General features: G+C 51.9%; 1 protein-coding gene across 2 annotated transcripts in view; it reads right to left on the minus strand.

Annotated features, from left to right (window-relative positions):
• Positions 1-26,428, minus strand: part of GRK3 (G protein-coupled receptor kinase 3) — a 108,763-nt gene that overhangs the window by 4,647 nt on the left and 77,688 nt on the right. For both annotated transcript variants that reach the window (XM_036276471.1, XM_036276470.1), the window contains 9 exons: positions 24,793-24,923; positions 21,876-21,970; positions 18,051-18,158; positions 11,116-11,182; positions 10,595-10,695; positions 6,720-6,786; positions 5,651-5,746; positions 2,797-2,956; positions 887-1,023 (listed from right to left, as the gene is read on the minus strand). In XM_036276471.1, the coding sequence (XP_036132364.1) occupies positions 887-1,023; positions 2,797-2,956; positions 5,651-5,746; positions 6,720-6,786; positions 10,595-10,695; positions 11,116-11,182; positions 18,051-18,158; positions 21,876-21,970; positions 24,793-24,923 (962 nt within the window). The remainder of the gene's footprint in view (positions 1-886; positions 1,024-2,796; positions 2,957-5,650; positions 5,747-6,719; positions 6,787-10,594; positions 10,696-11,115; positions 11,183-18,050; positions 18,159-21,875; positions 21,971-24,792; positions 24,924-26,428) is intronic.

Genomic DNA, 26,428 nt, shown 5'->3' on the forward strand with positions numbered 1-26,428 from the left:
GCAGGCATCCATCTCCCATGTGCCAAGCCCTGGGCTCCTCACACAGTAGGCGCTTAATAAATGCTGCCTGGCTTGCTAAAAGGGACGGTGTGGGTCGAAAGCTTCTTTTTCCTGTCTTGTTCACAAACATGAACTCTCGCGAGGACCTCAGAGGACAGCTGTGTATCTTCCCGTCCACCGTATGGATCCGCACACAAGCTTCCGACGAGATGGAGACAAGGTTTGGTGACTCTGCCTCGATGCCCCGCATCGCTGACCTCACTTCATCTGTCCCCCACTAGGGAGGCCAGCTGTGTCACCGAGACATGAGCTCACAGGCAGCCTGGGTCCGAATCACCCCTCACAACTAACTGTCTACCTGTGTCGTGGGCAACAGACCTTCCCTCTCTAAGCCCTGGTTCCCTCCTTATAAAATACAAGCTGGACCCCCAAAGGTTGCTACCCATTAAATGAGTTTGTTTGTTTTTAACAGCGCCTGTTGAAGATAAATATACAAAAGACTACAGTAGCTGTTCTGATCTCCATTTCTCCCTTTTTACAGATGAGGAAACTGAGGGTCAGAGAGTCGGCGTAGTGTGCTCCAAGTCCCAGGGTCTCTTTGACGCCCAAGTCCTAGATGTTTTCGATCTACCCAACTGTTCTCCAGCCTTCAAAGCTGTCTGCCTTGGACTTCACCAACGGCACGTTCTATTTTCAGACATTACGAAAGCCCTCCTTGACTCAGAAGGTCTAAAAGTTACAGTTCGAGCATTAAAATCTCATGTACACAAGTTAAAATAGATACACAGGGCTTCGGAGGTGGTTCTACAGAACATGCCAGCAACAGGAAATACTATATGATACTAGCCTCACGACAGTAAGTGCCTGGTACACACGTGGGACTCACCCGGGACTCTCCCTCTCCTCTCCATTCCAGTCTGTTCGGAAAGAGGTAAAAATACCGACGCTGCCACTGGGTCAGAAATGGGTTTCCCAGCTTCAGCATGTACCCGTGCATGATGCAGTCTTTTCCCAGAGCATAATCTGAGGAGCAGAAAACAACTAAGTTAAATGGGGTCTGACACAGAATGTCTGTATTAGTTTCAGAAAAGAATGATCACTTCCTGGAAAAATCAAGTTTCTAGCAACAATGTAAAACATTACAGAAAGCATTCTTTCTTTCTTAAAATTTTTAAATTAAAGGCATTGGGGTAAAACTGGTTAATCAAATTATATAGGCCACCAGGGCAGGATTCTGGAATACTTCATCTGTGTACTGCGTTATATGCTTATCAAGCTCAGATTGCCCTCCGTCGCCATGTATTTGACCCCCTAATTTTACTACTTCCCCCTAATCCCTTTCACCCTGGTAACCACCACCCTGCTCTCTGTGTCCATGTGTTTCTGTTTGTTTGTTCATTTGTTGCAGAATCATCATTTCAGTCTTTAACTGCATTGGAACCGAGAATTTAAGGAACAGAGGTTTCTTCAACTCTCTCTCTACTGACATTAAATAGTTGCCTCTCAACTTTCTGATAAATTCACGATGGTCATTTATGGCTCGGAGAGAGCCAAGTGCGCTCTGAAACTATTTTTTCCCTCTATGCGATTAGAATGGAAGAAGAGAGAGTAACAGAATTCAAGGTACGCCCCAAATGCCTCTGCCTCTACAGTAACCGGGGCTCTCACTTTGATCTACCTTTTACTTTCAATATAATAACAGAGCAGAAATTTCCATGCCCAGCTAAGCAAAGTAACACAAGGATCAAACTGTTTATTTCTTGTTGCTGTTTTGTTTATTTATCCTCACTCGAGGACATTTTTGCATTCATCTTCAGATAGAGTGGGAGGGAGAGAGGGAGAGAGAAACACTGATGTGAGAGAGATACATCGAGTGGCTGCCACCCACACAACCCCAACTGGGGCCGGGGACAGACTGCAACTGAGGCACGTGCCCTTAGTGGGAACCAAACCCAGGACTCTCTGGTCCGCGGGCCGACACTCTAACTGCTGAACCAAACTGGCCCCCAAAGTAACCTATTAATAGAGTAAAACTGTTTCAGGTCATTTTATTACACAAAGTTAACCTGGAAAGGTCACTGCTGAGAGGGAAAACACAACGGTATCTCACCATGATCATCAACCCCAATACCTTTAAATATCCGAAAGTCATGAAATCCTAGACAAATCGAAGAGTGACAATGTGTGGTGAACCAAGAAGGACTGATGTATTTAACACCCTGTGTTACGTGTTCTACCCTGAAAAGCCTAACGGGGCACTCAAGTACTGTGACCAAAACACGACGTGGCGGTTCTTCAGTGCTGTCTGTAGCACAAACGTGTCAGTACACGGGTATCTCTTGACAAGTGGCACGTACATGCCAGGTTCCTCACCGGGACCAGTGACACACTCTGCAGGGCCGGGAAGAAAATGACAATGCGGGCCTCTTGTTTAAAATTACCGAGGATGTCAAGATGACAGCAGCAGAGTCCACAGAGGGCGTGACCCTGCCCATGGCGCTGGTCCTGCTCCCGACACTGTTAAACTCACGCTTCACGGGAAAGCTTCCTCAGCAGCCCACACACGGAGAGGACACGCCAACGACGCTGCTCACTACCGACCTCCACGCAGGTTCACGTGCGGGTTGCCTGGAGCCACTGAGGTGGCAACCGTCCCGAGCCAGATAAAACGAGGGCAATTTATGGCATTTGCTCCTCTCTACTGCAAAGCACTTGGTGACCCAGACACTTTTTCAGCGTTACAAGAACTTTTGAAAGTGCACTGCGCTAGGAATCTCCTGAGAGATTCGCTCTTACCTTCCTCCTGGCCGAGCTGCTTTTTGGCTCTCTTCCGGGCCTCGATCTTGTCCGTGTCCGCGTTCACCGTCTCGTAGATGGTCTCCACCACCTCCTGCTGCCAGCGCTCCGACACCACCAGCGGGAAGTTCTTGTACAGCTCCTGGTCGCAGTCCAGGAGCTTGGGTGCGAAACGGAGACGTCGATGAGCGAGACGCCCGAGTGACCGCACTTACGCGGCAGCCGCTGCGATGGCGTGTCGCCGCTCAGGACGGTTTCCAAGCTGTGACAGATCCCCTGACAACCAAGCAGCCAGGACGCACGGCAAGTCACTCCCCTCCCAGACCGGCGGCTTCACCCCACTTCCCCCAACTGCCTTCACCACAGCTTTGCTGATGTCAGCTGACACAGGCAGGGTTTTATCTGCAGGTTGTGACAACAAAATAGAATTCCAGATATGGTGAGGGTATTTTATTTGTCTTGAAAATAGACTCCCATGGTTTTTAGAAACAATTAAAGGGAGAAGCCAGAAGAGTCTTCGAACCACTTCACTTACTCTGAAAAGGGAGGAGAACAAAATGCAAGGAGGCTGAACTGACCCTTCATTCCGTGGCCCTTCAGCTAATCCAAGCTTAACGCTATCGTCCGATGGATAAGCATGAACTCAAGACACGCGGCAACTAGCCTTTAAGAGGGGCTGCATTAAAAATCACACTTCATGCTTTATATGCAAAACGGTTCCGCCTCCTGCACATTCAGAAAGCCTGACCCATGCTGTTAAAAATGACTACAACAAAGAAGACAATTTATATTTATTTGCGACCTTTTCTTTAAAGGATACACAGTCTTTGGGCTGCTTTCTAAAGATAAAGAATAGATAGTTTCTTAAAAAGCAGATTTCGCAGCCCGGCGAGGCGGTCCCGGGCCGGGAGCCAGCTCCTCGGCCCCCGCTGCAGCCCGGGGGCCGCTTCCTGTTGTAAGTGTGCTCGCAGGAAGCACCGAAGCCACAGTGGCAGCAGCTCGGATGGTTCGCCGGAGGCTGAGACAGGTTATATCACTCACACTCGGAGAGATCTGGGCAGTGAAACCAGTCGCTTCCCAGGGAACAGAAGCACAAACCTCGTGGGGTTAACTAAATGGTCCCAACGCACTTGGCTGAAAAGTGCAGATCTGAGCCCAGTCTGACCTACTCCAAAGCCCAGATTATAGTTTACGAAAAGAAAGTAGGAGACCTTTGTAACATCGAGCATGCTGGTGGGTGCCCGGCCGGTGCTTCACTGGTTGGGGCGCCGTCCCGTACACCAGAAGTCTGCGGGTTTGACTCCCAGTCGGGCACATATGGGAGGCAACCAACAGTGTTCCTCTCCCACATCGACGTGTCGCCCTCTCTGAAATCACTGGACATGCCTGCAGGTGAGGATCAGATGGACACACGGCCGTTTTACCGCCAGTGCACCCGACGACCCAGCTGTGGCGGCAGGAAGCCTTTCACCTGACGTTGGAAACGCCTTGTTCACCAGGGCACCGCTGTAGCCAACACCACTCTGTCCAGGCCACAAGAGATGCCCAGTGGTGCACACGTCTGGGCACTGGGCACGTGGCTGTGGCCCAGGAGAGCCACTACTCCAGACCACAGAAGTGGCCTTGACCTTCTCTGCATCCCCTTCACCTAACCTCCTGCTCCTGGGAAGCTGGTCCTAGGAACACGCCAATCACCGTTACAACTCCGCCCTCCTGTCATGGTGGCCACACTCTTCCCCAGCGGCTGCACCCGGCCTCCTCATTGGCTGCGCTCCTTCCCCACCCTCTTCACTTCTTCCCCCAGCCACTTACCCACCCTTTCTGTGCCCAGATCCTATTTGCTTCCAGTTCTGTGTTCTCTATAGGCCCTGGTTTCACTTGTCAGTCTATTTTTAAATTTTTTTTTCTTTATTGATTTGAGAGAGAGAGGAAGGGAGAAGAAGACAGAGACAGAAACATCGATGAGAGAGAACAATGATTGGCCCCCTCCTACATGCCCCCCACTGGGGCTCGGGCCCACAACCCGGGCATGTGCCCTGACTGGGAATTGAACTGGCGACCTCTTGAGGTGCACAGGTCAACCCCTGAGCCACACCGGCCGGGCTCACTTGTCAGTCTTCCATCTACACCTCGCAGGTGTGTGTGCTAACGGTGCTGCGGCCTGGGCAGTAACGGCAGGAAAAGCCCGGGGGCTGGCAGAAGTGTATACACAGACAGCCGAGGAGCCTGGGAGCAGCGACGGGCGGGGTCCCGGGGAAGCGGTGAAAGTCGGGGCACACAAGAGCTTGACATGCAGTGAGACGCTTTGACTTTACACCCCGAAGAGGGTGATTCTGTCTCGTGACTCACCATCTATAATTATATCTTGTCTACTGGGAAAATGATATAAACAAAAGTTTGAAAAATGCAGATTATATTAAAACATCAGTGATTATTGCCCTTTTGATCGACAAGTGCACCATGCGTCGTGCTGGTTGCTCCTTGCATCCTGACAGAGGGATCTAAATACTCGGAAGAATTACAGTGACTGGCCCTGGGGCACCAGGAGAAGTATGTTTGCTTGCACGCGGTTGTCTTTCCTGCTTCCTATTCACTCCAGCTTTATTTCAATCACAAATATTATCCAAATCGGTAAAAGTCTGACCATTTTGCAGTTTATCAAACATAATGTTATTAGCCCAAAAGTGGCTTCCAGAGCTTCCAACTCATTGAGATCCTTGACTTCTACATTCTCCAGATACGTAGATGTTCATTGGCAAGTTACATCCCACAAACGGGCCAATACTGAAACAACCACCAAGTTTGATTTCTAATAAAAAAAATGTAAAACACTGCAGGCCAACATCACATGTACCTTGATGCCTTTGGTGTCCTCTTCATCAAAGGAGCCAATGTCAAAGGCGTCGGCAGCGTTGACCTCCCCCCGGGGAGGAATCAAGGGTGGAGGATACTGGAAGACACAGAGAAGGAAGGCTGTTACTGGGGACCTGACGGCCCGCCCACCCGGCCATCCCACAGAGAACGCTGTAAGATCTTAACGGGCTACACTGTCTGCAGACAGGCTCAGACGGAGCGCGCGTTCCACAGATGAGCTTCCGCACTGAATGGATGCAAAGACGATCCCAGACCTTAGACACATTTAAGAAAAAATACAGACTTGTGTCCAAAGTTTTATATGATTAATAAATGCCTCAGGCCTGGGAAAGCAGGTCCCCAGGTGGTGTGGGACCACACCCCACGTGCCAGGCCCTTTGGACGACAGGCGGACAGCACGCCCCACCCCCAGAGGTCCCGAGCTGATGCTAACTGAACCCGGGCTTGAACCCTAGTTCCGATCAGGCAGGGCCAATAGGTCACAACTCCTCCACAGTTTGAGTTCATGCAAAAACGAGTCCACGGCTAATAACCAACATTTAAAAAAAAAAAACTTCAGTTTCGGGTGTTTTCCTGTATCATTGAGAATATAAAAATATCTTCAAATGAGGAACAGGAACTATGCTGATATATAATCATGCGGATTCTTAAATTATGTGGTGCTGGGCTAGAAAGTGTGTATAAGTTGATGACAAACGTTTCTTATACATTTTTATATGGAAAAATATAAAAATACAGTCACATATTGAGATAGGAAGTCATGAGCATGAGCTAAAGGAAAAGAGGCCTTAATTACATGGACATCTGTATTAGCTCGATAACAGCTCTGTGTCACTGTTTATCAATTTATACAGAAGATATTTCCAAAATGGTTAAGCTTGGGAATGGAGGGGCAGCAGTGGGCGGCCCGAGGCGGTCGGCCAGCCAGTCATACTTGGACAAAAGAGCAAGAAGGACACTGTGGCGGGAAGCTGGGGGTGGGCCGTGGGGACAGAACCAGAAGCAGGGACAGGGAGTACGGTGGGGCCCGGGGGTCGCGCCGGGAGCACCTTTTGCAAGTAGACGTGCTGCCAGTCGATGCCCTTGAAGAAGCCGTGCTCTCTGACTTCCTGAGCCCTGCAGGAGAGAGGCACAGCAGTGGTGAGACGCATGGGCACAGCTGAGAACACTCTGCAAGAACGGCCCCCCGCCAGGACACAGAGCGAGTCACGCACGCCCTTCAGAGCAGCCCGGAAACGCCGTCCCGTCTAGGAGTTCCGCGTGCCGGAGCTAGGAGTGCGGCCCCGCGCGGTCACGTATTTGGAACATCCATTCCAGCCTGGGAGAACGGAGGAGTTTTCACCGATCACGTATCTACTTATTTTTGCTGTAGGCATGAGAACACATTTAAGTACAAATTAAATCGGAGATCTACACATCAGAGGGACTGTGGCAGCGCCTTCGAGTCGCCGCAGGTGAAATGTCAGAACAGGAAGCAGCAGATACTCATTTCGAAACAAATTACGAGCCTAACAGAAGCGTGCGTGCCACTCGCCTGTGTAAACCGAGGTCACACCTTTTCCTGAGGATCGTTCTCAAAGCTCGTTCACACAGAAGGGAAAAAGCTGTGCCCCATGGGTAACGCTGTCAGGGACAGGCATGTCCCCAGGGTCCCACACCAACGGTTTCCCAGCCTGGCCTGGGGTCCTCCCCCTGCCCGGCCCCCGTCCTCTATAATCACTCTCTGGGCGATGTCGCCCTGCCTGGGCCTTTAAGTGCCCTGCACCTGCAGGTAATTCCCAGGTCTGCATCCCAGTGCCGACCTCTGTCCTTCGCTTCAGAAGCCCACGTATCCGGGTGCCCACCCGCATCTCCATTTAGACGAGGTCGAAGGTCCAAGCAGACTCCTGATCTTCCCTTCCACACTCACCATCGCAGGCCGACAAGCCAGGATCACCCCCATCCTTCTCGTCCCTCCTCTCCACAGCCCGCCCTCAGCAGGTCCTGGGCCTGACTACGTCCCCCCTCCGATCCTCAGAGCCATGCTCGGCAGGGCGCTGGTGTCCTCATCATGGAGGGGACGCTAAGGTCCTATACTGCATGCTTCTGGGAGAACACCGAGGATGCCCGAGCCACCGCCAGGCATGGGCACCCTCACCCGAACTGCCCCAGCTGTCTCCTGCCTCCCACCCTCCACTCCTGCCTCTGCAGGCCCCACCCTCTCTGTAGAGCACCCCTGTCACCTTCCCAACGACCTCACCTCTCCCGTTTGAAACCCTCCAAAGCCTTCCCATGGCACTTACAGCAAAATCCAACACCTCACTATATATGTACATACACATACACATACACATACACATACACATACACATACACATACACATACACATACATATACACATACACACACAATTAAAAATGCCCAGAGAGAAGGCTCTGGTTCAAGCCAGTAATCAAGTTCAGGCAGCAATGGCATTCCTTTCCAACAATCGCTAAAATGACAGAAGGGGAAGTGGAGACATAAACCCACCACAGTCAGTGATGAGGGACCATCAGCAGACAAGATGGGAGTGATGGAGGGGCAGCGACTGATGGCAAAACAGGACAGAGCCACCGCCCTGGGGACTGCGATGCTGAGCTCCAGGCTCATCTGTGTGTGGGGGGTGGGACACAGGCTGAACGTAGACTCGACTGGAACTCTGCACGCACGCGCGCGCACATGTACACATCATACCTTCATCCTCCACATCCAACCCCAAAACACCCGCAACTGAACTAGGTGTATATTCTGATGTGGGGGGCACCTCTGAAAGGTTCTACTTTTAGAAATTAAACCTGCTGAAGATTTTTAAAAGCAGTCAAAGGATTGGCTATGTACGCTTTCAGAAAGTAAAAGAATCAAGGCAAAGATGCAGATCATGTACAAGGTCGGGAGCAGAGATAGCGACTGCAGAAATCCCACATCCAACAGGAGTTCCAAGAGCTCACCAGGGAAACGCAGGGGAAGAAAGGCCGGAAGGAATCAGAGTGCTCCCCAAACCGAAGAACACAAGCCTGCCGAGGGAAGGGGACTCCACGTGCCTGAACTGAGCCCCGTGACCGGCGCCGACCATTCACTTGTACCCAATCAAGCAGCATCTTCAAAGTTCTGGGGGAAATGCTTATCGATTTGGAATTTTATATCCAGCCAAAACAGCGATCAAGTCTGAGGACGGCAGGAGGACACCTTGGATATGCAGGGACATGGGGTTCACCTCTCATCCCCTCTCAAGGACCTACTTGAAAAACATGCTCTAGCCAAAGGGTGGGAGCAGGGACCCACAGAAGCAGAAAGCATGGGATCGAGTGAATGACAGATTCAAACCAGGAGAGCAAACACGGGAAGTGTCAGCTAGGATGGCGCTGACTAGAGGAAGAGAGCATTCGGCTGTCCCTGGAGCAGGAGGCTGGAGCACTCCGTGAGAGACACTCAGGGCAAAGTGAGAGCCCACACATTCGTGGAGATCTCTACATACATCACACATGGACTCAGCGTTCATCACCAGGCTTGTGGAAACAGGTAATGAACACATGTAGGTTGCCATACAGTGTAAATACCACTTCTTCATTTGCAACTTTTGAAATCAGCTCATGTGCAAAAAGCATAAAGACTGGCAATGATTACAGAATAGGGAGTAAACAGTATCAACTTCACGATGTAAAAATCAAAAAGAACAATGACAGGAACTAGACAGGGCGGGAGGAGACAACAGTGACAGACAGGAATGCCGAAACCTCCCTTTTCCAAAGGGGGGACTCAAGATGCTGCTTATGATCGATGGAACAAGGCCCAGTGGGGTGGGTATGCGCTCTAAACCTACGAAGGTTAAGCAGAAGAGAAACCAAAAACAGCTCCAGTGACTGAGAAGGTGGTGGAAAGGGAAGGGGCTGTACAACGGAAGGAGTGAGCTGAATCTTCATCCGTTCCAGTAGGAATACGAAATGTCCCAAAGAGGAAATATGTGTGTTGCACATCATCTAGCTCCCTACATAATATATATAATACACAGATATAATATGCATACATATTCATATGCTACTCTACAATACACATATAGCCCTGGCTGGTTTTGCTCAGTGGTTAGAGCATCGGCCAGCGGACCAGAGAGTCCTGGGTTTGGTTCCCGCTAAGGGCACGGACCTCGGTTGCAGTTTGTCCCTGACCCGGGCTCGTGTGGGTGGCGATCAGTCGGTGTGTCTCCCTCACATCGATGTTTCTCTCTCTCTCTTCCTCCCCCTCTCCCTCCCACTCTATGTGAAGATAAATGCAAAAATGTCCTCGGGTGAGGATAAAAAAAAATCTTAAATACATACGTATACGTGACATGCATACATATAACATGGTTAAAAGCTGCTTCTTATGCAAAGCCTGGGGATAGGAGGGAAAGCAAGCCTGGGGGGGGGAACAAGGGACAGATCCGCTTCAAGTCCCCCATAAGCTTTCCAGGTGTCCTGGGGTTTTTCCCTTTTTTTTGCGGGGCGCTACGAAGACAGGGAGGGGGCGGATGGAAAGCACGTATACGATGGCTGTTAGTTATACATTAGAGAAAATATGTGATAATCTGTTCAGAATATTAAGCCGCCATAATTACAAATACAATCATTACTACATTAGTACTGATCATGACTAAAATGTAACCAAATGAACGACAAAATATCAGAATTCATTTCCGCCACCCACATGATCAATTTTTAAAGTGAAAAGGTTGGCATCTCCTCCAGCTTGTTAATTACAAAATGCATAAGACAACATACATACTTCCCGTGTGATATTCTGCCCCGCCCCCCCCCCCCCCCCCCGGAATCGAAATGGAAGATTTTTACAGACTGCGAAGGATTTTCAACATTTTGAAAGACTGTCTTGCTTTCCCAGGGAAGCTTCTGACAGGCAGAAACAGCAGCCTACCCGCCTCCGCGACAGCCAAGCCGCTTGCTGACTTCTCGCTGGAGCAGACCCTCCAGGAGGGACTTCAGCTCGGGGGAGAAGGTCTCTGGAAGTTCCACGTTCTGGGGGGAAAGGAGAACCCAGTCTCAATGTGCGTTCATGGGAATGGTGCCTCCCACCCCACCAGAAGCAAAGACCTCGTTAAAAATTACAGGTTCGTCACAAATTACTATTTCCTCTCGAGAAACTTAAAAACGGTTACTAATCATTTTCAAAGTCAATCCACAGGCTGGGGCCAGGTGAGAAAAAAAAGAATCATCTGCTATTTCCCCTTTTATTTGATTTCTTTCGTTTTGTTCTTGATCTTTCTTACTGGGCATTAGCTAATCTTGATTTCTGCCTTACTGTCTATTCCCCTTACTTTTTTTTTTGAGATTCTTCTAGGCATTGTATCTTCACGTACTTATTTTAAGAAAGCAAAATTTTACATCGGTTGTAATGGAAATATGAAATTGAATAAAAATAGTGTTTGATCTCCTTACCGCAGTGAGTGTCATCCGGTCTATTTCATGCTTATCTTTGGTTTTATGTTGTCTGAAAGGGCTGTGACTGTGGGGATAAAGGACACTCTGTTACAGCGTGGTCTCGGCCGACGTCGCACACAGCACCGACTAATATTTGGTAAGTACTGTGTCTGCCACTGTTCATTCAGCACCGATCGTTTCCCAGCGATCAGACACGGCAGGTCCGGAAAGAACAGGCTGATCTTGCCGGAGCCGCCAGACGCCGCGGCACTCAGACCCGCGTCAGCAAACACACTCCGCCCGATGGCTTCGAACAGCGTTAAAAAATTACCAGCCGACAAGTGGTCATGAAAGCGAAAGCTGCTCATACAACACTTGTCACGTTAGTGTTTGAGATAATAATTTTCAGTGTTTTTTTAGAAAAACGGTGATTGGTCCTTCAAACGACCCAAGGAGCTGTAGTCAAACCGAAAGGTGGCCAGGACGAACACGTGTCCTTCCCGGGCACCGGGCACTGTGCGCAGCGCCTGCCTTCGGTGACAAGGCAGAAACGAGTTCTGGGGCCGCTCGCTGGACCCAGCCCTGGCGGTCCCGCCGCCGGGTCCACGCCGTGGCTGGCGGCGCGCTGGCTGGGATCCAGCCACCCGAACCTTCGGCACCGGTCTCTTCATCTCTCCGCGGGCATGGCGCCACGTCCGTCACAGGACGGTGGGGCCCGGACAGCCCAGTGTGCCTAAGCCAGCAGCCCAGTGTCTACTGCAGGCACCGCTTGCGGGGCTCGCGAGATGAACCCCACTTTAGGAAACGAGTGTCTGCTTGATAAACTGCAAAACAACTTGTTCTCACTCTCGACCACGAGGTTAAAACCCAGGGGAAGCTGGCTGTGAAAGACCATCTGAGCATTGAGACTGGTTAACACGCGGATTAGAAAACCAGGGCCTTGTTCACTCATTTACTTGAAAATTAGAGAAGGGACAAATATGGTTAAGTTTTCTTTTCACAAGACTTGCCTGTGAAATTGCTGATCCTATAGATTTACTTATAAGGCACATGTAACAGAATTGGAGGTGACGTGTGACATATTTCCAAGTTAACTCTATAGAAAAGGATTGGAAGGTTGAACACACGAATCCATGGGATTGAGGGGAAAAAAATTAAATGCCCCTCATCTTTGCACTGCTCCTCACTGGAACGGACCAGGCCGTCCTACTGAGTAAGTTCAGTCATGCACTGAACCATCTCTTGATGAGATTATTACATTTCAGAGTATTTATTATCTGAAATATTTTCATTTTCATTTTGTACGAGAGAGGGCACTCTCACACTTTATTTGCTTTCTTACCATGCAATGAAATACAGAGTAATTTCCATCTCTTGAGAGCACTAATTTGAAAAAAAAAAATCTAAACAAGGAGAATTAGTACTAAGCAAACATACACTCATCTTTGAAACTGATTCTGATTGGGAATATTCTTTTTATCCTGACTGTTTCCATGGACAAAAATGTAAAACTACTACATCTGAAAAGCGAGTAAGATATAACAGCAAACAATACTGATGTGTTATTTATAAGGTACTAAAATGTTCCAAGCCCTAGCATCCTTCTTCTGTGCAAAATACAGAGAGATACGAACACATTCGTGGTTCAAGAGAAAAGGAATAAAGGTTGATGATTAAATCTTACTAGAACCTCGGTCTTTCTGCTCGACACAGCTGCTCCCACAGAGTACCTGGAGGTGTGAGAAGGGACTGCTGACGAGCTCGGGGTGCTGCGACCCCCGATGTGGCCCGTGTCCACGCGGGAGCCCTCCTGCTCTGCACCAGGGCCTGCCTGCGCCCTGCCTCACCGAGGACGGCTGTGGCCCACGGAAACGCTCTGTGTTCAATTTAAAACGTCTCCCGTGAGCGCAGACGGAGGCTCGCAGGGAACGGGAGCCGGAGCCCAGCACAGGGCCCTCTCCCCACAGCCCACGTTACAAACACAGCTCCTCTGTCCACCTCCAGGACAGACGGTCGGAAGTCGCTTCAGCCCTTTGGCTCTGCGCGGCGGGCCAAGAACATCTGGTCTTTCGAGTGAAAACCCTGATGTACGTGTTCTCAGCGTACTTCTTGATTATTCTTTGTGAACAAAACCGAAGATTCGGGTTCTATTCTGGAAAACGTTAAAGAAAACCTCCAGGAGGCACGGTCTGCGCTCGGAGTGAGGCGCGTGCTCACGGGTCCCGCGTGGTCTCAGCTGCCCCCGCGGCCATGGGCCTGCCCCGGCCCCCGCGGCGAGTTGGCTCCCCCGCCCGACCGCCAGGGAATGTTATGGGAACACTGCTCACGTGGGCAGAGGGCAGGTGTGGCTTGTGATTTACAGACGGAGACGGGGAGCTGCAAAGTTCCCCCAAACGAGTTTGGAAATCATTCAAAATAAGATAAATAATGGGACACACACACACACACACACACATGCACTATATTCACAGTGAAATGATGAGTTCAAAACCAACACCTTTATCATTACAAATGAGGCAAAACTCTTACACCAACCATTTAGAACAGCAAAGAGTGCAGGTTACACGCATTCTAACCCTGAGTCACCTGCCGCCAGGAGGTTTGTAAACATCCCTTTTTCTCCACGTGGAACAAACAACCATCTCAGGCAGAGCTCAGCTCCCCCAGGCCACCACGGGGGCTCTCTCATGTCTGATACCTTTGGAGACGACAAGCAATGATGACAGCTCAGCACCAGGCCCGGGTGGCACTGAGTCTTCTCTCTGAGGGACGTCTGAGACCCAGGCTGAGGATCCCGACGGCAGCCGCACACACGTGCACAAGGACACACCTTCGTGCACGGAGCTCTGAAGTACTGACAACAGCGTCCCTGCGGCAGCAGTGACCAGCACCCAGCACAGGCCTCTGAATGGCTCGGTCCGTCCCTGTGACGCAGGGATGCAAACACGTTCTCAGGCCTGGACTTCCTCACATCCACGTTCCTTTCCCTCCGGCCCTAAGCCGTTCTTGCAGGGTGTCTGACAAAACTCGGGGTGCTGAGAAGTGCTGCAGCAGAGGCTGGGGCGCGCACTGGTCCGTGCAGGAAGTACTCGAGCACAGGAAACAGACGTGAAAACGGCCCTTGGCAAGTGTGGCGTCAGCCTGACTGCACAGAGGCGGGAGGAGGGAAGACCTGCTCCCGAGCAGTTTCTCATCCTCAATGCTGTACGCTCTTGGGCGGACACTTCGTTGGGGCAGCGGGGGCTGTCCTGGGCAGTGGTAGCACCCTGGCCTTTTGCCCACTAGGTGCTGGACGCAGCCCCTCCCCAAGTTGTGGCGACTGGAAATGTCTCCAGGCCGAGCAGCCCCGGGGCCGAGGACGAGCGCTGGGCAGTGGCTGGCAGCGTCTGGTCCGTTCCCCAAGGACCGACACCGTGGCTGCCCTGTGAGAGCCCAGGATGCAGAGGGACTGGCTGCGGCCCGAGGGCCCCGGGCTCACCTCACCCTCCTCTCTGCTCGTTTTGGTTTCCTAGGCCTCGCGTGCTCAGTTCCTGCCGCTGGCGTAGGAGGGCCGCACAGGACGCTCTTGCTGCGTTTTCGAGCTTTTCCCACTTGCAACCTTGTGAGGAAGTGGAACAGGTGGGACAGGACATTTTCTGCTGGTTCCGAGCTGAGGGGACAAGAGCTCCTGGGCAGAGTCCGTCCCCTGCAGACCCCGTCCAGCACTTTGCTCCTGAAGGGCCCTCAGTAAACAGCTTCACAAGAACCGCTGACATTTCACAGCCAGTGAGTGGGTAATGCTATCACCAGTTACCTTGAATCGAAACAACCAGCTCTGCTTCAACTCCTTCCACACTCAAGCATCCACAGTAAACCAGCACAAAACAAAAACCACCATCCCCGTCCCGCTGTGGACTCTACCTACAGTGGGGCCAAGGCTTCGCCTCATTCTGGTCCCAGCATGGGTGCTGCCCGGGCGCTCCTTGTCACTCGCCAGGGCTCTGAGCCAGGCCGCCTGTCCCTGCCCGGCCTGTCCTGTCCCCACAATGCTCCACGCGCCAGCCAGATCCCCCTTAAGCAACAACCTGACCATGTCCCTCCCTTGCTTCAAAGCCTGCAGACACTGGGGCCTCGGGAACTGACTCCACAGCATGAATGCCAGGCTCTCCCCAGCCCCCCCTAATCTTAACCTTCTCTCAGCACATCCTTCCTCCGGACAAAGCTGATGCACCACTCACAGGTCACTGATGGGAAGACACCTGCTCCATACTGCCCCTGCCCATGGAGGACAAGTCCACTCCCACCCAAGCTCTCCTGTCGCCATCCTGTCTTTCAGAACCTACTTCACACATATTTCCTGCATGAAGTCGGCCCCACTCTCCTTCAGGACTGGCACCCCCCTTCTGGGCTGCTCCCCAGCCCCCTGCTACTGTGTACGTCAGCACCGCCCACCTGCTCAGAGCTCTCAGGTTCCTGAAGGGCTGCCCGCGCCCCGCCCCACCCCGTTCCTGTCTTCCTCTCCCCACGGCACCAAGCAGTCCTGCATATTATAGGTGCTCTAAATGCTCACTGCATTTAACTTAAACCCTTAAACCAAAAAATACTTCCCCGCTCTTTGGTCGCAGTGCACATCCTTTCCCGTGAATGGCTTTTGAATGACCAAATGACATTAGACCATAAACCCTCATGAGAGAGATCCCCGGAATCCGATCCATTATACACCGGGAGGATTCTTCCTGTTTCGGCTCAACAGGCGGTCACCAGACAGTGACGGGAGCTTGCTATCCGTGAGGCAGGACACACCGCCCCGGGCAGCTCGTGCCTGCAAGGGCGCTCCTGTGCCAACCTGAAATCCTCTCCTGTCCTCAAAACGCCCCCCTCTGCAGCTATGCAGCATGACTTCCAGCCTGTCAGTTAGATGGGCCCCCCTGGACACTACACGCAGGTCCTTCGACCTTCCGTGAGCCAGGACTTCTAGCTCTTCCTCTTCTCTTCGTCCTCACAGCCAACCCCTGGATGACTTCCTTGTCGCCCAAGACGCCTCTCCATAGGCGCCACCCAGAACGCGATGGCTCACCAAGCCCTGCACAGAGGAACCATGGCTCCCAATTCACCCTTGGAACCTCAGTTATGGCCAAACAAGGCTGAATGCACATTGTTAACCACACGTCGTGATGCTGGATCCTACAGTGTTATTAAACAAAACCGCGAATCTCTAAAACAAGGTGCTGCTATGCTGTGTCGCCCCTAAAGTACATGCATGGACGTTACGGTGGGCAGAATAACAATACTAAAGGAAGAAAGAAGAGCACCCAGCCCCAAGCGCAAGGCTTCTGCGGCCTCCCCTGTATCATCTCACGGTAGATTTCTGTGTCTGGAATTAATGTGTTCAACCGTCGAGCTGCTCTGCAGTTGTTCATCATCTTGAACTTCTTGTAAGTGTGGATTCTGTATCTCTGACCTCATCTCCACCGGAGACCCGGGCAAAGACCCCGGCGAGTCTGCACGCGCTCACCAGGCGCGGGTGACCCCGCCGGGGGGGAGGAGGTCTCGTGTGGAAGCGGCTTTCTCTGGTTAGCCTTGCAGAAGCTCTCTAATTAGGTCAGGGAGTCTGATGGCATAAATTAAGGCCATCCAGGCTCCACAAACACAATAATTCAATTCCGGACCAACAAGACCTGACTCTGAGCAATAGCACGGGGTGAGCAGAGAACTGGGTTATCAGAGTCCCGAGGAAGCAGCAAGGGTGCTCCGAACCGAGCTTGGGGCCGAATCCTGGAAGCCAGCCTCCTCCTAGGAGGTGCTGGCAGAATGAGGAGACTCGGCGTGCAAGGAGGCTTCCTGGAGGAAAGGGAGAACTCGGCAAACACCGGCCCTGCGTGTCTCGGGGAGAAACACCAGAGGAGAAACCCTCACGAGGACATTTTACTGGAATGCACTTTCTGTCTCTTTGTGAATGAGGAATAATCAAAACGATATCTGGAAGACTTAAGCTTGCTATTAAAATTGGCTAAAAGCTCTTAAAACGAATGGAAATACAAACACTTTTTAAACTTGCGACAGGAAAACATCTGAGGGTGATTTCACGGCATCACCTTTTCACTCTCTTCTGTCGCTTTTGCTAGTTTAGGACTGAGAGTCAAACATAACACAAATCATTCATTCATTCATTCATTCATTCATTCATTTATTTCCTCACCCGAGGACATTTTTCCATTTTTTGTTCAGATAGAGTGGGAGGGAGAGAGAGGAAGAGAGAGAGAGAGAGAAACATCGATGTGAAAGGGACACATTGAGTGGCTGCCACCCACACGACCAACCAGGGCCGGGGACAAACTGCAACCGAGGTACGTGCCCTTAGCGGGAACCGAACCCGGGTCTCTCTGGACCGCAGGCCGACGCTCTAACCGCTGAGCCAAACCAGCCAGGGCTCACATAACACATTAATTAAAAAATACCAAATTACACAATTTCACTTTTGCATTTTTAAAACAAACTGGCTTCATCCCAGGTCTTCAGCCAGTTCTATGACCTTGAACATGACCTCAGCTCACAAGCCAGTCCTGAGTGATTCATTTCCAGGGAAAAGAAACCCTAGCTCCTTCAGTTACCCACATTTTAAAATGACACTTATTCTCAAACAAGGCGTATCAATGGAAACATTTCAAAGCCGTCTAATTTTATTATTTTTTAATTTTTAAAATGTTTTCAAAGCAGCCTTCTAGACTGAAGCATGTTGTAATTCCCACGTGGTATGGAACAAAAGCACCAGCCCATGGCTTCTGTCTACGACCTTATGGGAGCAGAGACCCTGTCCCTAGACGGCAGGAAGGGCCACTCAGCACTGAGACCAGCGTGTGGCTTCAAGTCCACTGTGTGATTCGAAATCACACTGGGCCTGATGCGGTCTAAGCAGTCTGGGCTCGGACCCGCACTCGCCCGCGTCCAGCCCCAGGACGGACCCCTTCACTCACCCTCTCAGAAGTTTGAACAGCATGCAGCCCAGGGAGAACCAGTCGGCACTGCTGTCGTACGCCGTCCCCTTCTGCAGGACCTCGGGAGCCATGTACCCATGGGTGCCCCTGGGAGAAGAAGCACGATGCGTTGTCAGAACATGTCCCCTCACACGACACTCACCGCTCACCACGAGGTTCTGCCTCGGTCACTAAACGGCAGCAGCTGTGAACAAGGGACAGGGGACCATGGAGCTTCCATGTCAACACGATTCATCCAACACCCAATGGGGAGACAGCCTCTTCTGTCTTAACTAGCGTAGAAATTCACAGACATGAATCACCCGCTGGAATAATGTGAAGACTAGCCCGCCCTCGAGAAAGCAGAATCCGAATCTGGCCGGTCCCTTCCCCGTGACAGCTGTGAAGAGCTGAAGGTCTCTGCCAACCTAAAGCGCTGGTGAGGAGCCCCGCAGGGATGGGGGGCAGGGAAAAGAGGGGGACAAGGAGCAGGCGACCACACGGCAGGGCTGTGGGCCTCGCAGGGAGGGACCTGCTCCCACATGCTAAGGTGGGGCTACTTCCTGCGAGTCGGACAGAACCGGATTTTCATTCTGGCCCCACAATGCGCCAGATACGTGACCTTGGTCAAGTTACCTAATGCTTCCGAACCTCAGTTCCCACCGTAAGAGGGAGATAATGCTGTCTCCGGGCTGCAGAGCTTCTGTACGATAACCACCTATTCAGAGCGGCCAGCCGCGCACACCTGCTGCTCCACGGCACACGAGCCTGTGGCTGCTGACCTGCTGCTCCATGGCACCCGAGCCTGTGGCCGCGCACACCTGCTGCTCCACGGCACACGAGCCTGTGGCTGCGCACACCTGCTGCTCCACGGCACCCGAGCCTGTGGCTGCGCACACCTGCTGCTCCACGGCACACGAGCCTGTGGCTGCTGACCTGCTGCTCCATGGCACCCGAGCCTGTGGCCGCGCACACCTGCTGCTCCACGGCACACGAGCCTGTGGCTGCGCACACCTGCTGCTCCACGGCACACGAGCCTGTGGCTGCGCACACCTGCTGCTCCACGGCACCCGAGCCTGTGGCTGCGCACACCTGCTGCTCCACGGCACACGAGCCTGTGGTCGCGCACACCTGCTGCTCCACGGCACACGAGCCTGTGGCTGCGCACACCTGCTGCTCCACGGCACCCGAGCCTGTGGCTGCTGACCTGCTGCTCCACGGCACACGAGCCTGTGGCTGCTGACCTGCTGCTCCATGGCACCCGAGCCTGTGGCTGCGCACACCTGCTGCTCCACGGCACACGAGCCTGTGGCTGCTGACCTGCTGCTCCACGGCACCCGAGCCTGTGGCTGCGCGCACACCTGCTGCTCCACGGCACACGAGCCTGTGGCTGCGCACACCTGCTGCTCCACGGCACACGAGCCTGTGGCTGCGCACACCTGCTGCTCCACGGCACCCGAGCCTGTGGCTGCTGACCTGCTACTCCACGGCACCCGAGCCTGTGGCCGCACACACCTGCTGCTCCACGGCACACGAGCCTGTGGCCGCGCACACCTGCTGCTCCAACGGCACCCGAGGCCTGTGGCCCGCGCACACCTGCTGCTCCCGGCACCCGAGCCTGTGGCCGCGCACAACCTGCTGCTCCACGGCACCCGAGCCTGTGGCCGCGCACACCTGCACCCTAGCCTGTGGCTGCGCCACCTGCGTCCAGCCCCGAGCCTGTGGCTGCTGACCTGCTGCTCCATGGCACCCGAGCCTGTGGCTGCGCACACCTGCTGCTCCACGGCACACGAGCCTGTGGCTGCTGACCTGCTGCTCCACGGCACCCGAGCCTGTGGCTGCACACACCTGCTGCTCCACGGCACCCGAGCCTGTGGTCGCGCACACCTGCTGCTCCACGGCACCCGAGCCTGTGGCTGCGCACACCTACTGCTCCACGGCACCCGAGCCTGTGGCTGCTGGTAGTGCCCCCGCGCCCCAGGCACCTCCCGGCCAGCTCCCTGGGCTGCAAGTCCCAGGCGGCCAGGGACCCTCTGTCCTGTCACCATGGCAGTGCCAGCAGCCAGCGCACCGCCGGCGGAGTGTGAATACCCGCTGCGTTGACTCGATGACTTAACCCTCACAACTGCCATGTGAAGCCAACATCAGTGTGGCCTCCTCTTCACAGAGGAGAAAAGTCAGGTACAATCAGGGGGCCCGGACCCAGACCTGCCGGCTCAAAGCCTCGTTCGCAGCCACAGCAAACCTCCTTGGCTTAAAATCACGGGGTTTCATCGCGTGTTTGGATTTTGAAGTAGTGGCCTCGCTATGACCACCTAAACGTGGAAGCCAACCTTCCCAATCCTGCCCTTCACAGGCGCTGCTCAGGTCCTCCCCGGCCATGCTCCGAGCCGACGCGGACGGCAGCGAGGAGCGGGGAGGCTCCACGGGGAAATCGGTAACCGCGCCTGAAAGTTACGGGTACGGAAGATGAACTCTTACGAGCTCTTGGGCCCACATGCAGCTGGGACTTGACTAAACTGAAGAAATTAGCAAACCAAGCAGCCGGGACAGGAAAAATTCAAACGACTCTCAAAAATGTCTGAGGAACTCACTCCCCGGGAGGAGCGCACACCGCCGCGGGTTCTCGCCTAGCAACCGCAAGTCCTGTCCACACGCTAACGCTCTCATCACCGCACCGGATTCTGCAGAGAGAGAAGCGTGTTGACAGGACGGGCGCCGTTCACTGTTAACTTTTGGTCGCAGCTTCAAAAGGCAACTGTGACTTTACGCAGGCCCTTGGAAAGCGCTGCAACTCAGAACCTCTTCACTGCCGGGCCACACGGAAGGGTCTGGGCTCTGTTTTCCGCTCGGATGAATGAAACCAGCCTCCTGGGGGTTTCTTCATGACCATTCAACACAGAGATGAGTGTTAGCTCAAGAGGTACAATAAAATGTAATTTCAGAAGAAGGATACGTTTAAAAGGAAAAGAACAAAGCAAAGGTCATGTGCTTTTCCACAAACTACACACCTGGCCATGTTTCCCACCCAGATAAATTGATGAAGAAATACGAATGAAAACCCCCGCGATTCCATTCTGTGTCTGCAGAGCCCCGGGACATTCCTGCTGCCGTGTTAACAAGCCCAGGTCCGGAGAAGTCCTCGGGCCTGTGTCAACGTGCACTGGTCAAGCATGGTCACCGCCAGATGCAGTGCAGGGTCCGCTGAGGGGTCAGGTGCTGGTCACTCAGGGACTGATGTAAGACTCAACTCTAACATGACTCACGTTGAAAAGCTTGGACTGCAAGTAGATGGGTGGTGTCGTTTTTATAATTAAAAAATAGTCCTAATTTTTTTCAGGAAAAAAAAAAAGTTGTTTTGAAAAGGAAGGAAGAAGTCAGTGGAGAAACTTGGCCTCTGGCCGGCCTTGGGGGTTCTGCCTCTGCCCTTCCACCTGGACTTTCCCGTTTCTCCTTCTCACGACTTTCAGAGACTTACTACTACCTCTACTTTATAGGCGGTACCAAGGGTCCCACAAGTAAAATGACTGACACAGGGTCACACGGCCAGCATGGATTCGGGTCTGCTGCCAAGGCCTCTCTTCCAACAGGCCACCCGTCCCTGTGCAGGGACCCTGGGCCGTCAAGACTCCGCAGACAGGGAGCGAGAGCGCAGACAGCTCTTACTTCCTCCTCCCTGGCTGGGCATCATCGTACACTGAAAACCGCTGCTGGCAAGAGAAAACGGGGTGGGGGCAGGGCAGGGCACGTGGCCAGGGCAGGCCTGAGCGAGCGACCAGGTTGCAGCGGACAGACGACAGGGAACAGAGTCGACGCACTACTCACACACTCGCGTGCGGCTTCTTTTTGGAGAAATCGCAGGCCAGACCGAGGTCGGATATCCTGACGTGTCCGTATTCATCCAGGAGGATATTTGCGGGCTAAAGGGAAAGAGAGGAGGACCTTCGAGAGCTGCCCAAGTGCCGCCGAGGCTCTGCCGGCCTCTGAAACTGCAGCCCCCGGTAGCGCATTATTTGATCAGTTTCTTCCCGGACACAAATTCTAGCTTTCTATCATCACAGCCAAGTAGGGCATGACAGCCGGAGGGACATGTTTCATGTTAACTCGGCGGAAGAGTGGCCATGGCGGGTACGAAGGGTTCCATCGCTTGGAAGACGAACCCCGGGCAGGGAAGTGGGGAGGCGGAGACGCAGTTCGTCAGGGTTCAAAAGCTCGCTCTTCTGAGGGCGGCCCGGCCAGCACAGCGCCTCTCGACAAAGGCAGGGCGCCCACCGGCTTCGTGGCTTCTGGGAACCACAACGACTTCTGAGAAGGAGACCACGGAGCAGAAAGCAATCTTGCAAGGAGGTACCGGCACCGACCTAAGAAATCCAATATTCCATAGGCCACACCAGCCCCAGTCAATGTCATCTCTGTTTACTGCTGCATGATCCACCAAATGACCAAATAAAATTTTGACCACAACGCTGATGAAATGTAGCCATGAAGATTAGATTTAGTCAGCATAATCACGGAAAACAAAGCTCCTCTCCCTAATATACATTGAATTACAGGCATCTTAATTTTTTTTTTTTCTGCTGGAGATCAACTATTGTTTTGCTTGAAATAAAAATAATGGCATGCTATTATAAAAATGGAGCATGAATAATCATGAGTGACTGGCATTAACTTGGAACAGAAATTAAATAATACCACTGCCTACTAAATAGCTTAGAAAACAAAACCACAGCATAAAGACGATTAGAAACCGGTTACAAATTCAAATTAAAATGCATTACAATAGTACTTTATAGGCCTTCAGCGTGCATTTTATTCTTCTGCAAAACTCGCATGAGGAAAGAAAATATCATTTGCCAGCCAGTGTCTAATTGTTTCTAATTGGACAAAAATACATTTTTTCCTTCTTTATGCTCATGTGCAAGTGAAGAGAATAATTCTTTAAACTTTGGAGAACGTTTTAAAATGTACAAAGTATTCTGTGGAGGAAAAAATGTGCTCAAAAATAAAATATTCTAGATTTTAGAAGGTAACTATAAAAGAAAATCAAAACATGTTTGCTCCTGCCCCGGCTTGTGTGGCTCAGTTGGCTGGAGCGTCGTCCTATACACCAAAAGGTGGTGAGTTCGATTCCTAGTCAGGGCACATGCCCAGGTCGTGGGACTGATCCCTGGCCCAGGGCACGTTGGGAAGGCAACCGGTCGATGTTTTTCTCTCACATCAATGTGTCTCTCTGTCTCTCCCTCCCTCCTCTCTCTAAAAAATCAATTTAAAAAACAAACACGAAGAGCAAATTTATACACTCAGCTGGCTACCTGTGGTTCACTGAAGCAGGAGTCTGAGGTGGAGGCAAACTCCCCTAGAATCCTCTCACCTGCTGGGAACTCTCTCCTATCACTTTCTCAGCCCTACCTGCACCTTCTGTTTTGTTTTGTTTTAATCCTCACCAGAGGATATTTTTCTATTTTATTTTCAGATAGAGTGGGAGGGAGGGAGGGAGAGAAACATCGAGAGACACACATTGACTGGTTGCCTCCCGCAAGACTCAACCAGGGCCGGGAACGAACCGCAACCGAGGTACGTGCCCTTGACCAGAATCGAACCCGCGACTCATTGGTCCGCGGGCCGATGCTCTAACCACTGAGCCAAATCGGCCAGGGCACTATCTGCACGTTTTATAGTTGCAGGATCACTTCTACAGTGCGTCACGGTCCCTTTCAAACTGTGGGCTGGATGAGTGTCCCCACAGACGTACTGGGCAAACTCCCACCCCCCTCATCTGGGCGGAACCCAAGACCAAGCACCATGGTCTGACGAGGAAAACTAAGAAGAGACTTGTTTTACTTTTTCAGCTCTGGGGAGATTTTCAAAATTGGTTTGTTATTTAATCCCCTACTCCATTCTGCCAGCCATCAGCTAGCTCGCTACATCTGAGGGTCCATTTGTTTTCTTTCTTCATCTGTTTTGTCTGTTTGTGTGTTTAGATTCCACATATAAGTGAAATCCTTTTGTATCTGTCTTTCTCTGTCTGACTTCTTTCACTGAATACCCTCTGGATCTTTCCATGTGGTCGCAAATGGCGAGATTTTCCTCTTTGTTCCTTTATTTTCTATTTACTATTTATTTTTCTTAATTTACTTGCTTCCACAGGCCAGCGAGATTTTAAAGAAAAGAGGAGAAGCCCAAGCACGGCACGCTGGGGTTCTGAGTTCAGGGATCCAAACACCCACTTCTCCGAGGTGTCTCGGCGAGGCTCCGGCACCGGCCTTCGGGGACGTTCTGCAGGCCGCTCGGCCTCACCCACGCGAGCTGTGACCCGGCCAGCGGGCCTTGGCTCACCGGTGTGTCCTGTGACACCTGTGTCCTCTGCTCGGTACCTCTGCATAGCTCCAGTTCCAGCACAGAGCCGGGGCCCACCAGTTGCTTAGTGAGTACTAACTGAACTGCAGTTCACTGTAAAACTCCTACCCCGCTTCCCATGAATTAACCACTTAAAATTTCTGAAGGAGCGTAGGAGCTGCACCCCAGGCACAATCAGGGCACCGAGGCGACAGGAGCCCTGGGACAGACGTGAGCCAGAGAATAGAGTTGAGAGTCTGGAAGAGACCAACCTCACACAGATGACAGCTTCCTGGGGGCTAAGACGAGGAAAGCCACAGGGTGTGACGAGAGACAAGGGAGCATGGGGAGCGCGGGACCCACACCTCGCACCACCCCGCCTCCGGAGCCCGCCCCGCGGCCTCACCTTCAGGTCTCGGTACACGACGGAGCGGGTGTGCATGTGCTCCAGCCCCAGGATGATCTCCGTGGCGTAGAAGCGCATCTCCGTCTCAGAGAACACGCCGTGCTGCGACAGGTGATAGTGCAGATCGCCCCCTGGAGTCGGAGACACGAAATTTAACTTGAAAACTGTCCTGAAGAGCTGGGACGCAGCAGAAAAACTCTGCTTTGTCTACCTGCCTATCTCTGAGTTCTGCAGTTTGACAAAATGCTCCAAACACTGAAGAGGAAACTCAGCCACGGGGACGACTTCAGGGCAGTGGTGACTGGGACAATGTCAGAGTCACCATTCCCAGATGGCAGCCCAGCTCCCAGACACACCCGCAGGGTGGGATTTGCTCTTCTGCTTGGAGGACTTAAGTCCAGTCTAACAGCTGAATCAGCCTCTAAGTGGTGATCCAGCAGCTGGCCTAGCAACTGGCTCTGCGGACAATAAATCAATAAACTGGTCACACTGATAGACAGTTCATAAAGCAAACCCAGGAAAATGTTTTAAATGTGTTTTTCAATTATAGTTGACATATAATATCCTATTAGCTTCAGGTGTACGACAGAGTGGTTAGACATTTATATACCTTACACCACTGATCACCCCGATAAATCTAGCACCCATCTGACAGCATTCAGTTATGACAATATTGTTGATGATATTCCCCATGACAGCCTTCGCATCTCGGTGACTGTTTCTATAACTGGCCATTTGTACTTTTTAATCCTTTCACCGTCTTCATCCATCCCTCCAACTCTGCTCCCATCTGGTGGCCAGAGTTTCTGCTTTGTTTGTTTCTTCTGTTTTATAGATTCCACATAAGAGAAATCACACAGCATTTGTCTTTTTCTTATTTCAGTTACTATAATGCCCTTAAATCCATCAATATTATCACAAATGGTGAGACTTCATTCTTTTTTTGTGGCTGAATAATATTCCATTGTACATATGTACCACATCTTCTTTTTTTTTTATCCTCACCTGAGGACATTTTTCCATTTTTTTGTTCAGGTAGAGTGGGAGGGAGAAAGAGAGAAACATCGACGTGAAAGGGACACATCGAGTGGCTGCCACCCGCACGACCAACCAGGGCCGGGGACAAGCTGCAACGGAGGTACGTGCCCTTAGCGGGAACCGAACCTGGGTCTCTCTGGACCGCAGGCCAACGCTCCAACCACTGAGCCAAACGGGCCAGGGTGTGTACCATATCTTCTTTATCCATTCGTCCACACACACTTGGGATGCTTCCATATCTTGACTATTGCAAATAAATACAGTAAAATTTTCACTGGTAAAATCCAGGTTGGGGTATTTGGGTGCCCCCAGAAAAGTTCTTTCGACTTTGCTATACATTTGGAATTTTTCATAATAAAACACTGACAAAGGCAAAGAAGCCCATGGCTTACAGGTACAGTCAGAAAATACCACCAACAGGGTAAGAGAATGTTTTTATCAACTTGAAAGGGAAGAAAACGCTGCTAGTGATCTCTAAAAGTTACTGTGTCCAACTACTGCCCTGGCTTTTACAAGTATCCCCCTTTCTCGCACCGATACCACATCCGATGTAGGAGAGCCCAGCATCCCAAAGGCTCCCGCGTGCCCTCCCCAGTGG

This window comes from Molossus molossus, unplaced genomic scaffold (assembly GCF_014108415.1).
Source record: "Molossus molossus isolate mMolMol1 unplaced genomic scaffold, mMolMol1.p scaffold_m16_p_22, whole genome shotgun sequence".
NCBI lineage: Eukaryota > Metazoa > Chordata > Mammalia > Chiroptera > Molossidae > Molossus > Molossus molossus.